Raw genomic sequence first — 14,079 nt, forward strand, 5'->3', positions numbered from 1 at the left:
TCCCATTTTAAAAGCTTTTCATTTAGCTTAACATAACGTTAGTGTTACGATTTCAAAATTCTTTAGACTGAATCTAAGTCTGTCCAAGGTTACTACAAGGCTTGCTCTTCCCGACCAGAAGCCTTTAAGCGTATGACGTCACTGATTCATGGTATTCTCATAGAAGCAACTATTCCCTATTTCTTTTGCATCTCCGTTCCACTTACTTCTTTAAATCAACTGACATCATCGAACTCAATCGTTGGAAAGAGCCATAACCTTGTTTGTCTATTGACCATGAGTCAGTCAAGAGGTAAGTAATCAGAACTTGATAATCCAAGTATTAACCACTTCTCTTTTGCAGATTCTTTTACTTGCTCGAATAATAAAATAACATGCAATTTATGCATGTTCATGTATGTTTTACTATTCGTGCAACATTAGGCTTACACTTTTACTGGTTATACTTTTTTTTTCATGACAGTAGCGTCGCCACATAGCGATTAACAGCATCAGCATCACATTCTATAAACAGTTGTTTCTAAATGGCATTTATTACATAAGAATCCTATGTTCAGGAGCACTGTTGCTGTAGGCACAAATAATACTTAAACATACGAGTGTCTAAGTTTACAAGAAATGCATTAGAGATATGTGCTGTGTAAACGGAAGTTGTTTTTGACGTCTGTAATAAAACTAACGGGCTATTTTTGACATAAATCATTATATCATGTGCTTTATGCTTAAAGAAGTAAAGTTTTAAACATAAAAAATTACATTACCTATATGTAGAAGTTTGATATTTTTAGCTTAAAAAATAAATCACATTTCAGTTTACTGCCTCTGATGTGTCCGTATTTTATTACGATTCGATATAACAAAAGCTGTGCAGGTGCAAAACTTTCAGTTGCTGCATCAAATGTCTGGTAAACTGAAGCATCCGGATGTAAGGGAGTTTCGCTTGAGTACATTGAACTAAAGTGTAGCAGTAGGGAGGCGTGTATCCAGGAATTTCACGAACAAAAAGAACCTGTTGGTAATAAGTTTCAACTACCGAACATCACGTTTACGTCTGTATTCTTACATGAAAATCTTTATCATTATTTTTCTTTCAAAAATAATATTCTTATTTTATAATACTGAAAGAAAATTCGATATTAAACCATAGAAATACACGGCGGTGTGAAATTTAAAATTAAGTGGAAGAAGCAGACTAAATTTTGGTCCCTTTTTTTTTCACTTTTCCTTAGTTTGGTTTGGTATCTCGGCTACTCCAAACCAAAGTTTTCTGCATTTCAGAGAATTTTGTTTATCAGTTATTAAATAATAAATAATTTCTGACTATGTTTATGCTTGTTTCGCGCATTGTCGAAAACGGCGGTACGTAGAACTGCCAAATTTTAAATATACATAATCTTCCACTCGAACATGTGTACTTTGAAGCCGAAATTTTGAATTTGCTTTTGTTTTATTTATTTTATGTTTTGACTAGCAGCTTCGCTGCTAGCTTTCGTCTGGCTTTTAAATGTACCGGAAAAATGGCTGAAGGAAACACGAAACGTTAAATTTAAAAACTGCGTAGAATTTTACTCTGCAGAACAACTTCATAAAAAAAGTTATTATGTATAAGAAAATTACAATGAAATAAGCAATATCCCTTATAACAAATATTAATTATCCTAATAAATAAATTAACCAACTTCCCTTTGCAAAATCTTAAGAACTCAAATGGTATAAAGGAGGTTAAGAACTTTGTTTCCTAAAAAAATCACTCGAAACTTTTCAGTATCTTAAACAAAGAAATGAGCAATAAATAACATAAAAGAATACAAAAAACAAAAAATTCTGAAAAGCAAAGTATAATTAATGATATTTTGTCTTATATTTTCAAGAGAAAAAAATTACAATGAAATACGCAATATCCCTTAATACAAATATTAATTATCCTAATAAAAAAATTAACCAACTTTCCGGTGAAGAAAAAAAATTATGTCTTACAAACAGTAAAATAAGCAAAAAATAACATGAAAGCAACTCAAAAAACATAAAATTCCGCGCAGAATTTTACTCTACAGAACAACTTTATCAAAAAAAAAAAAATCAATAAAAAATTATTATATATATATATATATATATATATATATATAAATGACAATGAAATACGCCAATCAATTAAAAACAGTGACATAAGAAATACGATGAAATATTGTTGCCAAACCCACATTTCTAAAAGAATGAAACTATTCAAAATGATGCGATTTCATCAAAAATGTATCAACAACAATAAGACAGGAAAATTGTTGCCAAAATCACATTTCTAAAGATGTGACATGTGAGAAGTGTACTCGGAAGCTTCATTTAAATTTTTTTAAAAAAAAATACAAAATATTATCATTTTTCCAAAATTCTTTTTGTAAAAGCAGTCGCAAGGATGGAAGTTTAACGTGTCCCAAAATCAAAGAAAACTAAACTGTACAATTTTTAAAATAAACTTTTTTAGAAAAAATCCCGTTGAAAAGGTGTTAAGCTCCCTTTGTTAAATAAATTCGTATTTAATCGATTTATTGAAACACGAAATTTATTTTAAGTTCGTAAAATAGCTAAGTGCCTACGTTTCGTGACGATGGGAAAATGGAGTGCGTAGAGTAAAATCTCGCTTTCCTATATAGCCCATTATGTCTCAAAATGACGCGATTTCGTCAGAAAACATAAAATAAAAAAATTGTAATTCGAATTTCTAAAACATCGCTTCGAGGTGCACTGGCCCTTGTCTAGATGCACCTATGTACCAAATTTCGTAGCCGTAAGTCTAGTAGCTTACGCGCAGCGCAAACGAAAGACACACACACACATAGACTCTTCCTTTTATTATATGTAGAGATTAACAAGCTCAGCGATTTTAAAACAATGGATTGCCTTCAGTGAAGCGTTAAAATGCCTCTCAATTTAATCAACAAACTTAAAGATTAACCAAAATAATATATTTTTATGATTCACGCGCCGATGCTTTGCCATTTGTCAAAGGTTGATATTTAATTTTTCTTTCAAATTTAATCTGTTATTGATTAACAAACTAATAATTTAAGCAAAAAAAGCAAAAAAATGCAATTCGTCATCTGTACTATTATTTGTTACTAGCTGATCCCTGAAATAATACTAGAAAGACTCATTAAAATCGTTATATATCTGTTTCATAATAACTATTTTGGGTGCCGGCCGCTCGAGAGATTAAGCATTAACGAAATGAGTTAAGAACTTCTTTATTGCTCAGAGGACTTAGGGCATTGGATATTGATAAAAGATATTTATTGCCTTTCAATATACTATATATACACTAGTTATCATTTATTAAGGAAAAATCACAAAAATGAGGATTACTCAAAAAGTTACATGTAGAATTTAATAAAACTGACCCACAGTATACAACACATAGTAAGCTAGTAAATAACATGCAAAGAAATTACCATACAATTATGGTAATGTAGAAATTAGCATATGTATAAAATGAACAAATCGGAACAAGATCAGATTGGTATCCGAAAAATAATTTCAATATGGAGTATGATTTTCCCTAGGAGCAATACAGCATGTACAGAGATGTCTGATGGTGTCAATTATGCGGTCTATCAGTTCTGTAGGAAGTAAGAACCATTGTGTGTTCGGTGTCCACCTAAAATATCACGAACGAAAACGTCATGGAGAAAACAGCGCAAGGAAAAAAAAGTCTTACAAAACATCTCCGTAGAAAATAAAGCTGTGCAAAAATTTAGTATTTTTAAACCAAATCATCGCATCATCATAATGGTTTCCGCCGAAAACATCGCGGCAAAAACATCGCCGACGAAACCGTCGCGGAGAAAACAACGCAAGGCGAAAATATCGTAATACAAAACATCGTGGGAGAAAAGAAAGCAAAGAGAAAACATCGCAGTTCTAAAACATCGTTGTACAAAATAGCATGGTCGAAAATGTAGCAGCTCAAAAACTTCGCAATTTAAAAACAGCGTCGTCGAAAATATTGTGGTAGGAAATAAAGTCATCATCTTATGACGATAGCATCGCACACATGCGTTTTCAGGTCTTCAAAGTTGTAAATGCATGCTCGCACTATGATTCGGGAGCACAAGAAGGGAAGAGAGATTCTTTTATTTCTATATTTCATATTTTTGAATGAACTAATAAATTTTTCCTCAAAAAACAAGAAGGAAACTTAAGCATTTAAAAACTGAAAATGAGTAGAAAATTAATGCAACTTAATAGAATTTTAAATTTACATAGTTAATTAACAAAAATCATTAATAAAATAACCTTATTTTTTATAAAGTTTTACTAATAAATTTTATGAAAAATACAGTCTAAGAGTGTTTAGAAAAAGGAAGATAAATAACTGCATGAGGTTACCCCTATATAAATTGCTTAGTTAATTATAAAATTATTTTTTTCACCTTTGTCCTTCTGATACTGTTTTAGTGAAAATTATATTTCCTTTTGTTTCTGTTTATTCTTAAAGTTTCGTTAACATTTTCATGTATAGCGTGCAATAAATTCTTTGGATGTCGATTTGTTAGTTATGGCGAAAGTCATTTACATAATATGTCAGTATGGGATTTGAAAAACTCATGTGCGATCTTATCGTCATGCGATGATTTGAGGTACTTTATTTTTTACCACGATTTTTCGACGACGATGTTTTTAAACTGCAAAGTTTTTGAACCACTTTATTTTCGGACCCAATATTTTGTACCACGATGTTTTAGAACTGTGATTAAAGTGTCGTTAACATTTTCATGTATAGTGTGCAATAAATTCTTTGCTTTCTTTTATCCCACGTGTTTCCCTTGCAGTGTGTTCTCCGCGACGTTTTTTGTCCGCGATGTTTCGACTGTAACCGATCATAATATCGCAGACATGCGTTTTCTGACTAGATTTTATGTTAACTTTCGCATTAATGATTTTTGAGCATAAGAAGTATTTTTACATCTGTATATAAATCTTTTTTTATTTAATAAATGTTCACTGTAAAAGCAAGAAGAAAACTTAAGAATTCAAAATCTGGAAATAAGTGAAATTAATGCTGCGTATAGCAGTTAATGGATCTTTTGCTAATTGTAAAAGTCACTCTTTAATTAATACGTTTTTAAAGGCAGATTAATAAAGTTTTATGAAAAAATATTAATATGGAGAACATTGCAAAGTTGAGGGTATATAAGCATAAGTTTAAAATTCTATTAATTGTATAGCATTAACTTGTACTAATTTCCAGAATTTTAATGTTTAAATTCTTTTCTTGTTTCTTCAATAAAAATTTATTATTTAATACAAAAATAAGAAATATAAAGGCAAAGACATTACTTACTTCTTGTTTTTTTCAAAACCCATTATGTTAAAATTCACTTAAAACCTTTACAGTTAGGAAATGTATATCTGCCGAATTCTCATCAAGCTGTGATTTGCGAGTACTTTATTTTTTACCGAGATATATTTTGTGGAACGACGTTTTAAAACTGCAAGGTTTTTGAAGAACTTTTTTTTTACCACTATGCTTTTGAATTGCGATGTTTTATTCTTTTTTTGTTTCCTTCCACAATGTTTTGCTTTGCGATGTTTTCTCCTTGCATTTTTTTCTTCCCGATGTCTTGGTCAGCATGTTTTCACCTGTAGCCCTAATTTTCCACGTAGGTGTTTGAGCGCACCCAAATGCGAACCAGTATTTTTATGGAAAATTTTGGAGGAAAAGATCTTTTACTTGATAGATATGAATATAATAAATTATATAAAAATAAAAGATTGCTCTGTATTCTGTCCTTTCTTTACCAAACAGAATAAAAAAACTAGTAAAATCTAATATACTAAAAACCTAATCAATTCGTGGTACTTTTATTTCATTAATTATGTAATTTTTATGCAGATGCTGAGCTCAGACCAACAAAGGCCGTGGAATGTTGGCATGAAACCAGAAAACAAGCAGAAAAACAGATATCCAGATCTGTTGCCTTGTATGTATTCGAAATATATTTTACATTTAACTGGAACTCACTTGTAAAATAATTTTATGATTTTAGGTACTTTTTGAAGTAATTTGTCTACTCTCTTTCGTAAAGTAATTGAAATTTCAAATACATATATAAGCTATGACCTGACAGAAGTGCAATAGATCATAATTTTTTAACAGATTTTAGATGCTTAATTTCTTAACTGATCATTTGTAAATTCTTCATTTTAATCGAAGCGTCCTATTTATAAATAATTAATGTAAATATGATATAATGACGTTATTAAATACCAAATTTTAATTTATAACATTTTATATGCATATGTGTTTTTATAGATGCTTCTTTCGAAACTAGATTTAGATAACTGTCGAAATTGTTAAAAAAGATTTTTGTTGCAAAATCTTATTCATATTGCATTATTTTACTAAAGAAAGTCTCTCTCTCTCTCTATATATATATATATATGATTCATTATTATTTTTTCATATTGAATTTGAAGTTTATTAAAATTAACTATGCATTACTTAAAATTTAAACTTTCTGCAATTAAATATGAAATTAATGCAGACAGTAGGCATCCAAAAATAGTTGAAGGTTAAGTTCATGACAATTTTAGTGGACAAGAAAAATGAATAATTTAATGAACATAGCAATAGTAATCTTAAATGGGCATAACAACTATAGCAACAGTTTGGGGAATATTCCAAAAAAAATTGTTCCCTTTTTTAACAAACTTTATAATTTAAGGCAAATTTAGTTCCAAGAGAAACAGAGATTTCGTAATATTTCAGTAGAAGCCTTAATTTGCTCATTGTTTTATGGTTTTTGGTGTTGTTGAGTGTTAATATATTGTAGAAAACGTGTTTGCCTACCAAAGGAGCATCCTTGATGTAAGTGGAACAAAAGGTTTTAATGGTGTATTCCTGGAGCTTAACAACATAGATGAACATATTATGTCAATTTATGAGATGTGAGGAAAAATACGAGTATAAGATGGATAACAGTTGATTAACTTGACTGGCGTAAACTGCTACATTATTTCAGTAGAGTGTACTTTGCCATTAAGTTAGATCGACAGGTACTTGACTGCAATTACATGCGTTGCTTCATAGTAAATACTTTCAGCATTCTGCTAGATTCATACGCCCGTTCTTGTTTTCGACAGCTGTATTGTTTAGCAGGATTCCGTGCATTACGACGACGCATCACACTGGATAGAACCGCGTCTGCCGACCACGTAGATAACCAGGACGACACACACCCCTGATAGCCGCGTCGGGACACCACAGTATTCAGACAGTTCTTGGCTTCTGTCGCAGGATACATATTTCACAAGTGCACATCAGATTCGTCACTGAGGATGGGGTTTCAAAAATGGACCGATGAGCTTCTGTTGCTCTTGTACGCCGAATTTTTGAAACAGTGCATGTGAGTGTATGTTGTTTACGTTCTGTTTTGCATTTGTTTCGCAGTTACAAATGTATGGCATATGAATGCTGCTATCAGTTTAGTAAAAAATCTTGTAGTGCTTTCATTTTATAAGTTTATTTAATCTCCAACATTTCATTTTCGCGAAACTTATCACGCACAGATATTCGGACAGATTAATGTTCGTGGCATATTATCGCTCTTTATATCGAGAAAATGACTCAAGCTACTATTATCCTCAAATATTGTGCATTTACTAACACCTGTGGATTAAGAGAATTCAAATGTATATTTTTTTCATTGAGCTGGGAATAACAGGAAGTGTTGCAATGTATCTAGTATTTTCTTATCTCAATGTTTACATGCCTTTGATTTTGAAAGCGAAAGATACAAAATAGTATACATTATGAGTGATCCGATTATATTGTTAACATTAAAAGTTTTGTATGAAGAAATTAAATACATTCGCTATGAATAAGATCAATTCATTCTGTTTGAGAAGTATTTCTTGTGCAGGCATTTAAGAGTTAACAGTTACTAATGTGAAATATAACGCACTAAATGTGTAGGAATCCAAATCAGGAAAGTTCACTTTGAATAAAACTGTGCATTGGCTATTATTACGGAACAACTTTTGGATATAGACTGCAATAACAAATGCTAAGATCTTCTACTATTTACATATTTAATTATGCTTATATTTGAACTAATTCGTACTGAAAATTTTCACAAGCCACTCTCTCGGTGATGCTACAGATGTGCACTTACGAAATATGCGCATGGGACTGGACGTTTCACCTCTCTAGCTCTGCACAAGCGCGAAGGGCACTTTCCCAGCACTTTTCCAGTTCTAAAAAGAGAATGAAATAGAAAACTACATTCTTAAGTTAAAAACCTGAAAGATTCATACATTTTCTATGTTTGTCCCTACCTAGATATTTCTTTTAAAGTATCGGTGGGCATTTCTGCTGTAGAGACATACTTAATGTCAATTTCCTTTTTGTCATAAAAGTATTGAAAACGAGTATCAGTGTTTTTTGTTCCAGAGTGCCGAACTGGATTTTTCACGAAATGCTGTGCACTTTGATTGCCATTGTACAGCACGGTTGGTTTTGATACTTTCTCAAAACAACCTAGCACTCTTTTAGCCAATGCTAGTGCATCGCTTTTTTGAAGCTTCCGCCAATACCTCCTATACTATGCACATACTCACGAACGAAAACGTCACGCCAAGACTATGTATTCTGTTACAGTACTTGATAACGCTACAATTCTTTGCTACCGTCATTCCCAAGAAATCGGGCTTCCTGGCAGAATAAAAGCATAGCAACTAAATGATTTCCGTCGACAGTATTTTCTATCCATTCCGAGTCTACATAATATTTAAGATATGCAAGTTATCTTCACACCTAATGTAATTTAAGGTGTAGTAGGCTTTCACTTGAATCCAGAGAAAGTATTTCAGATTACCAGTAAACTAACAGAATAACTAAGTCTACTAACAGAATTTGTAATATCAGGTCGTGTAGATACAGCTAAGTAAGTTAGATACACGATTATGTACTGATATTTATTTTTGACTACACCTTATATTTTTGGCGAAGTTTGAAGATTTGCAAAGTTTAACGTTAGGATCTAGCGTTGTTGGTATAGCCTTACTTTCTCGCATACCGTACTTAGCCGAGAGATATTTAATTTTCTGAATTTGGCTAATTGATACATTTTCCTTTTGATCAAAATGAATGTCTGAACACTGTTTTATTTTGCCTAAATCCCTCATTTCAAAAGTTTTGCTGAAAGTGTTTTTTTAATGTGTCTCATAGAAGATTCTCTTTTAGTCAGAATTATTAAATCATTTATATATATTCATAGCGATTATGATATAGGCATCTTTTCCTTTCTGAACATAAATATAGCTAATTTTTGTAATTTTAGTTTCCTCAGAGTTTCATCTAATTCCAGATCCCACATTCACCCTGCTTTCTTAAGTTTGTATACCTATTTTTGGAATTATCAGACTTTTTGGCCTTCGAAATACTTTTTTGGCCTTCGAAAATATAAAATCTTCTGGTTAATACCAGAAAACTTGTTCTCTTGATTAAACTGCTAATTTTATTTTTATGTTAATTATAATATGAATTATTTTTGCATTTGTTTTCGGAGTAAATGTGATTTTAAGTTTATGAGGTCTTTTCTCCCTCTTTTCCGCATGCCTTAGTGACGTAACTGGTAGCACACTCGACACGTATTCGGGAGGTCCTGTGTTCGAATTCCGGCCAGAGCACTGCACATTTTTCAAGTCTCCAGCATAAAACCCCCCAATGACTCTATTGTGGCGCCTGAACTAAAAGATGGTGGATGATAATTCGTCACCACCAAGATTTGGTGAATGGATTTCCTCATCCCCAGTCGCCTTTTAAAGGGGGTAGTATATAAGGTATTTTCTCCGCATGACTTCGTGGTGCAACTGCAAGCGCACTCTATGCATGTTCAGGAGGTCCGGTGTTTGAATACCGGAGAGGGCATTGCACATTTTTCACTTCTCTAGCGTCAAAAACGCTAATGACTCTACGAGATAACCGTTGCTGTTGTTCTTGACATTACTCCATTAAACCAGGCTTTGACTGTAATCTGAAGTTCATATATGTAGGATCATTTTAAAAATATTTATTTAAAATATGCTTCACTTTAAAACTTGTTATTGCATTTAAAAATTGTTATTACTTCATTTTCTAATGACTGTTAATTTTATTCCAGATGATGAAACCCGAGTTGTTTTGCAACCATACAAAAACGATCCACATTCAGATTACATCAATGCAAGCTACATAGAGGTACAATATTTTTACTATCAATTTCAATCCGCTACTGGGATTTTAATCTTATTGAATTGAACAATCAAATAGTATAAAATGTAGGGCTTTTTTAAATAAAATCCGTTTTTCACCAGTAATTTCAAAATGTAATCTTCGTAACAAAAATTCCAGATTTTTATTCTAGCAAAAAATCCCTTGTGGTAAGAGAATGCTTTAGATAATTATATCTAATTTTTTTATTGCAATTTTTCGCACTAAAACTTTAAACCAGTTTTTACATTGGGTGTTGTTGAAAGCAAGTGCTATGTATTCATGTTTTTGAATCTCCTTAATATTGCTTTTAGAATTTATAAGGATTCTTATAAAATGTATATTCCTCCTAGAACTATTTAAACAGCTATGGTCATTTCTACTGAAGGATAATGAAGCGTTAAAAAATATACAACGGGAAAACATTTTAAAGACTTTCAGACATATTAAAATGATACAGTGTGTCTGTAAAGCATTATTATTGCAACCATTACAGTAACTTTCCTTTTGGTATCATTAAAAGCTATATATTGTAAGTGCTACTGCAATTTCTGACAAATTTAAAAAAATTCTGAGGTGAGATTTCAAATGTTACCCAGCTATCGAATGGCTCAATCCACTGATCAGAGAAAATTAATTGGTACTAGTTTTTGATTCCAAAGAGTTTTCATAATTTTGGCAAGAAACTTTTGTTCATGAACACAGTCACTGAACTTTATTCTCATATCATATAGAAACCAATATAAAAATGTGTTTCCCTTATATAAAGAGAGCACATTAAAAGTTACTGACTGTATTGTTTACCTTGCAGAAAATTTTGAACCCACTTCACATGTGATACAACTTTAGCAACCCACATTTATTCTTCCTATCTGTTCTAGTCTTACTTTAAAACAAGCACTTCAAGAGCTCTTCACCCATCCCCATTTTTGATCATGACCAGAGTTGTCATTGCCGCACAGCACTTATTTCCTCCAAAAGTCAGTTTTCATTCGTGCGCTCTTGACGAAGCGAATCACGCTAAACGGAAATGAAATGGGGGGGGGGAAGTCACGAAACACGACCATCCGCTGCAGTTACGCGGCAAGACGGGCAGGGAAAATGACTTTGAAGTACCTATTATAAAGTAACCAACTATAGTGATTTAACTCTCAGCCTTCTATTTAGAAGTGTAATTTCCCTTGAAAAATCGATTGCGATTTAGAAGTCAGAGCGTCTTGTTATTTTTCATCTTAATAAAGAGCCACATGAGCTGAACAATATTTTAACACAGTTTTTATCTCTTCAGTTTTGTTTTGAAAATTCTGAGTTTACGAAAACTTCTGAAGATTACTCCGAAGAAATTCCAATAAAAATTTTGCGATCTATGTGTGTATAATTTATTTTAAAGTTCTCTTAAACTTTTAAGTACTTGAAGCTTTTAAAAATATTTTTTTCTATTGTCTGTATCTAGAAACGTTTAATGCAATCTGAGAGATATGATAGCATCATTTTTTCAGTGAAATAAAATGAATAATGAAAATAACTCCTGCTGTTTTTTACTATTTCAGAGCTATAACAGAAGCGTTCGTTACATCTGCACGCAAGGTAAGGTACAAGTTCCTATTTTACTGTCGTTTTAATTAATAATACACTTTTGTTTACGCCAGAAAAAAAAATAGCCGTCGGAAAGTAATTGGGAATTTTTCTTTCTTAAGTAACTCTTCACATCTGTTGCTCTCCTCTTAATGCTAACAAAACAAGATATAAATATAACAACATTGACACTATAGAAGTGATAAAACTAATACCGAATATCTGAAAAACACCGATATATGACAGCTCAAAAAAAGAGATACCCAAATTTCAGGATGTTTCAAACTGATGCAGATTTTAGTTTTGAAGCACTCTCAATATGGCTGAGCTGTCATATAAAAATGGTTCCCAGGCATGTAGTGATTAGTTTTATACGATTCTTATTGCTTATCATTACTTTCTTCAAAGCTCCGTATACAAGAGATAACATATTTCCGAAGAAGCTTCTTTCCACGTTTGTGGTGCCTGCACTAGCCCGTCTATACAAGGAAATGTATTGACAGCGCGACAAGAACGTATTGCCGGCGTTGCGCCTGGAATAGCGGAATTATCAATTAAATCGTCCCTTAGCACAAGGGAAGATTTAATCGATAACAGGCAATGAATATAATTGAGCTTGGAAATCACATTTTATATATAGATATACAACATATAACTGAACTACAAGTGTAAGTGGGTAGGACAACCAGAATTTTACCACTCGTTACGCAGGTAAAATCCCGCTGCAGTAACTGTATAGCTCTGTCCCAGTTTTGAAGAACATCCCGAGGGGGTGGTCAGAGGCTGTTCCACCAATCTTTCCCTAACACCGAGCTCTCGAGACAACTTTTGGCACTCCTTATATTTTGAGTGCCTCTTGCCGCACAGGCATTGTACGCTTAGAAACATCCATGCCTTCTCCGAGATTCTCCCATATTCGAATTCGAGCCCATTGGGGTAAAATTCAGTGTCACTAACCGCTAACCACTATACTGGCTGCGTGGCTTAGCTGAACTACAATGTGTTCCATTTTATTTTGCTATTCTGTTTAGCTAACGTTATTTTGCCTGAAAATGGTAAACCAATAAATGAGATCAACGGCTAACTGCTTTGCCTTGACGGATTTTTTCAAGAGCAGTCAAGTCATATGGAATGCCTGTCATATTATTTAAAATAATAAAAGACGCTTTGTTTCAAGTAAGATGCATACAAGATTATGCAAACAATATTTACACAGATTCAACGACGATTTCATCGAAATTTATGGTTCTTTTCGATGCGAAGCAAAGCTGTTGTTTCTTACAATATGAAACCTGTCATAAATAACTTATTAAATTTGCAGTTTCAAATATTCTATGAGTGAATTTACTGAAAAATTTTGTATATCAGAGTGTGATCAATTTCGGGTCTCATACGTTAAGCCGTCGTTTTCGGGTAATTTTTGGGTCTCTACACGAGGCAACATATTTATAAGCAAGTTTCTCCCGACATCCGCGGACATTTAATTATCGTTAAATGAATCTATGTCGATACTGTAATTTTAGTTATTCACCGATGTATAGGAGGTACAGAGAAGTAACATGACTATGCAAATAATTATTTACACTACCATCAAAATTTCGCTTTTTTGGGGAGGGGGGCGTCGATGCAATGTATGTACTTTAACTTTCAGGCTAATTCAATAACGCAAAGCAGTTTCGGAGAAAAATCATTGCTGTCAAAAGAACTGCTTTCAGGCAACAAGTATCGGAGCACGTAAGCAAGCACTAATAAGAGCAGAATCGCCCTTTAGAAGAGGAACTGCTGTCAGCTAACAAGTATAAAAGTGAGTGAGTGTGATTATGGCAAAGCCTCCAGGGCTATCTGCCTAAGGGGAGGGATGCCTTCGTGGAGGACTTTCTAAGGAAAACCGGCTCGTATACACGTTACACATGGAGAAAACCACGAAAACGCCCATGCAGCCAGCCCGTTCGCGGATTCGAACCTCGGACCGAACTACCAGTGTTCAGCGACTTTACCGCTCGGCCGCTGGTGGACCAACAAGTATAAAAGATAAATTTATTGCGTCGTTGAAACATTTTGTAGTCTTATGTAGATAAGTCTTTACAAATTCGCAGCAATCATAGAATTCAGAACTATAACCGTTTACTGCCGAAATTTATGGCAATGTGTTCAGTATAAGAGAAAAAAACAAAGCGGTCATTCGTGGAAACCTGGGACATAAGTATCGCTAATCTTACAATCAGTGTATAAAACATTAGAATCAGTGTAAAGGATAG

General features: G+C 32.9%; 1 protein-coding gene across 1 annotated transcript in view; it reads left to right on the forward strand.

Moving 5' to 3' along the window:
• LOC118182736 (receptor-type tyrosine-protein phosphatase mu-like) overlaps positions 1–14,079 on the forward strand; it is a 108,817-nt gene that overhangs the window by 19,173 nt on the left and 75,565 nt on the right. Inside the window, exons 3-5 of the mRNA XM_035352123.2 lie at positions 5,888–5,975; positions 10,158–10,234; positions 11,797–11,833. Coding sequence (XP_035208014.1) covers positions 5,888–5,975; positions 10,158–10,234; positions 11,797–11,833 — 202 coding nt within the window. The remainder of the gene's footprint in view (positions 1–5,887; positions 5,976–10,157; positions 10,235–11,796; positions 11,834–14,079) is intronic.

This window comes from Stegodyphus dumicola, chromosome 6 (assembly GCF_044657685.1).
Source record: "Stegodyphus dumicola isolate Sdum_Otavi_A_Nest chromosome 6, ASM4465768v1".
NCBI classification, from domain to species: Eukaryota; Metazoa; Arthropoda; class Arachnida; order Araneae; family Eresidae; genus Stegodyphus; species Stegodyphus dumicola.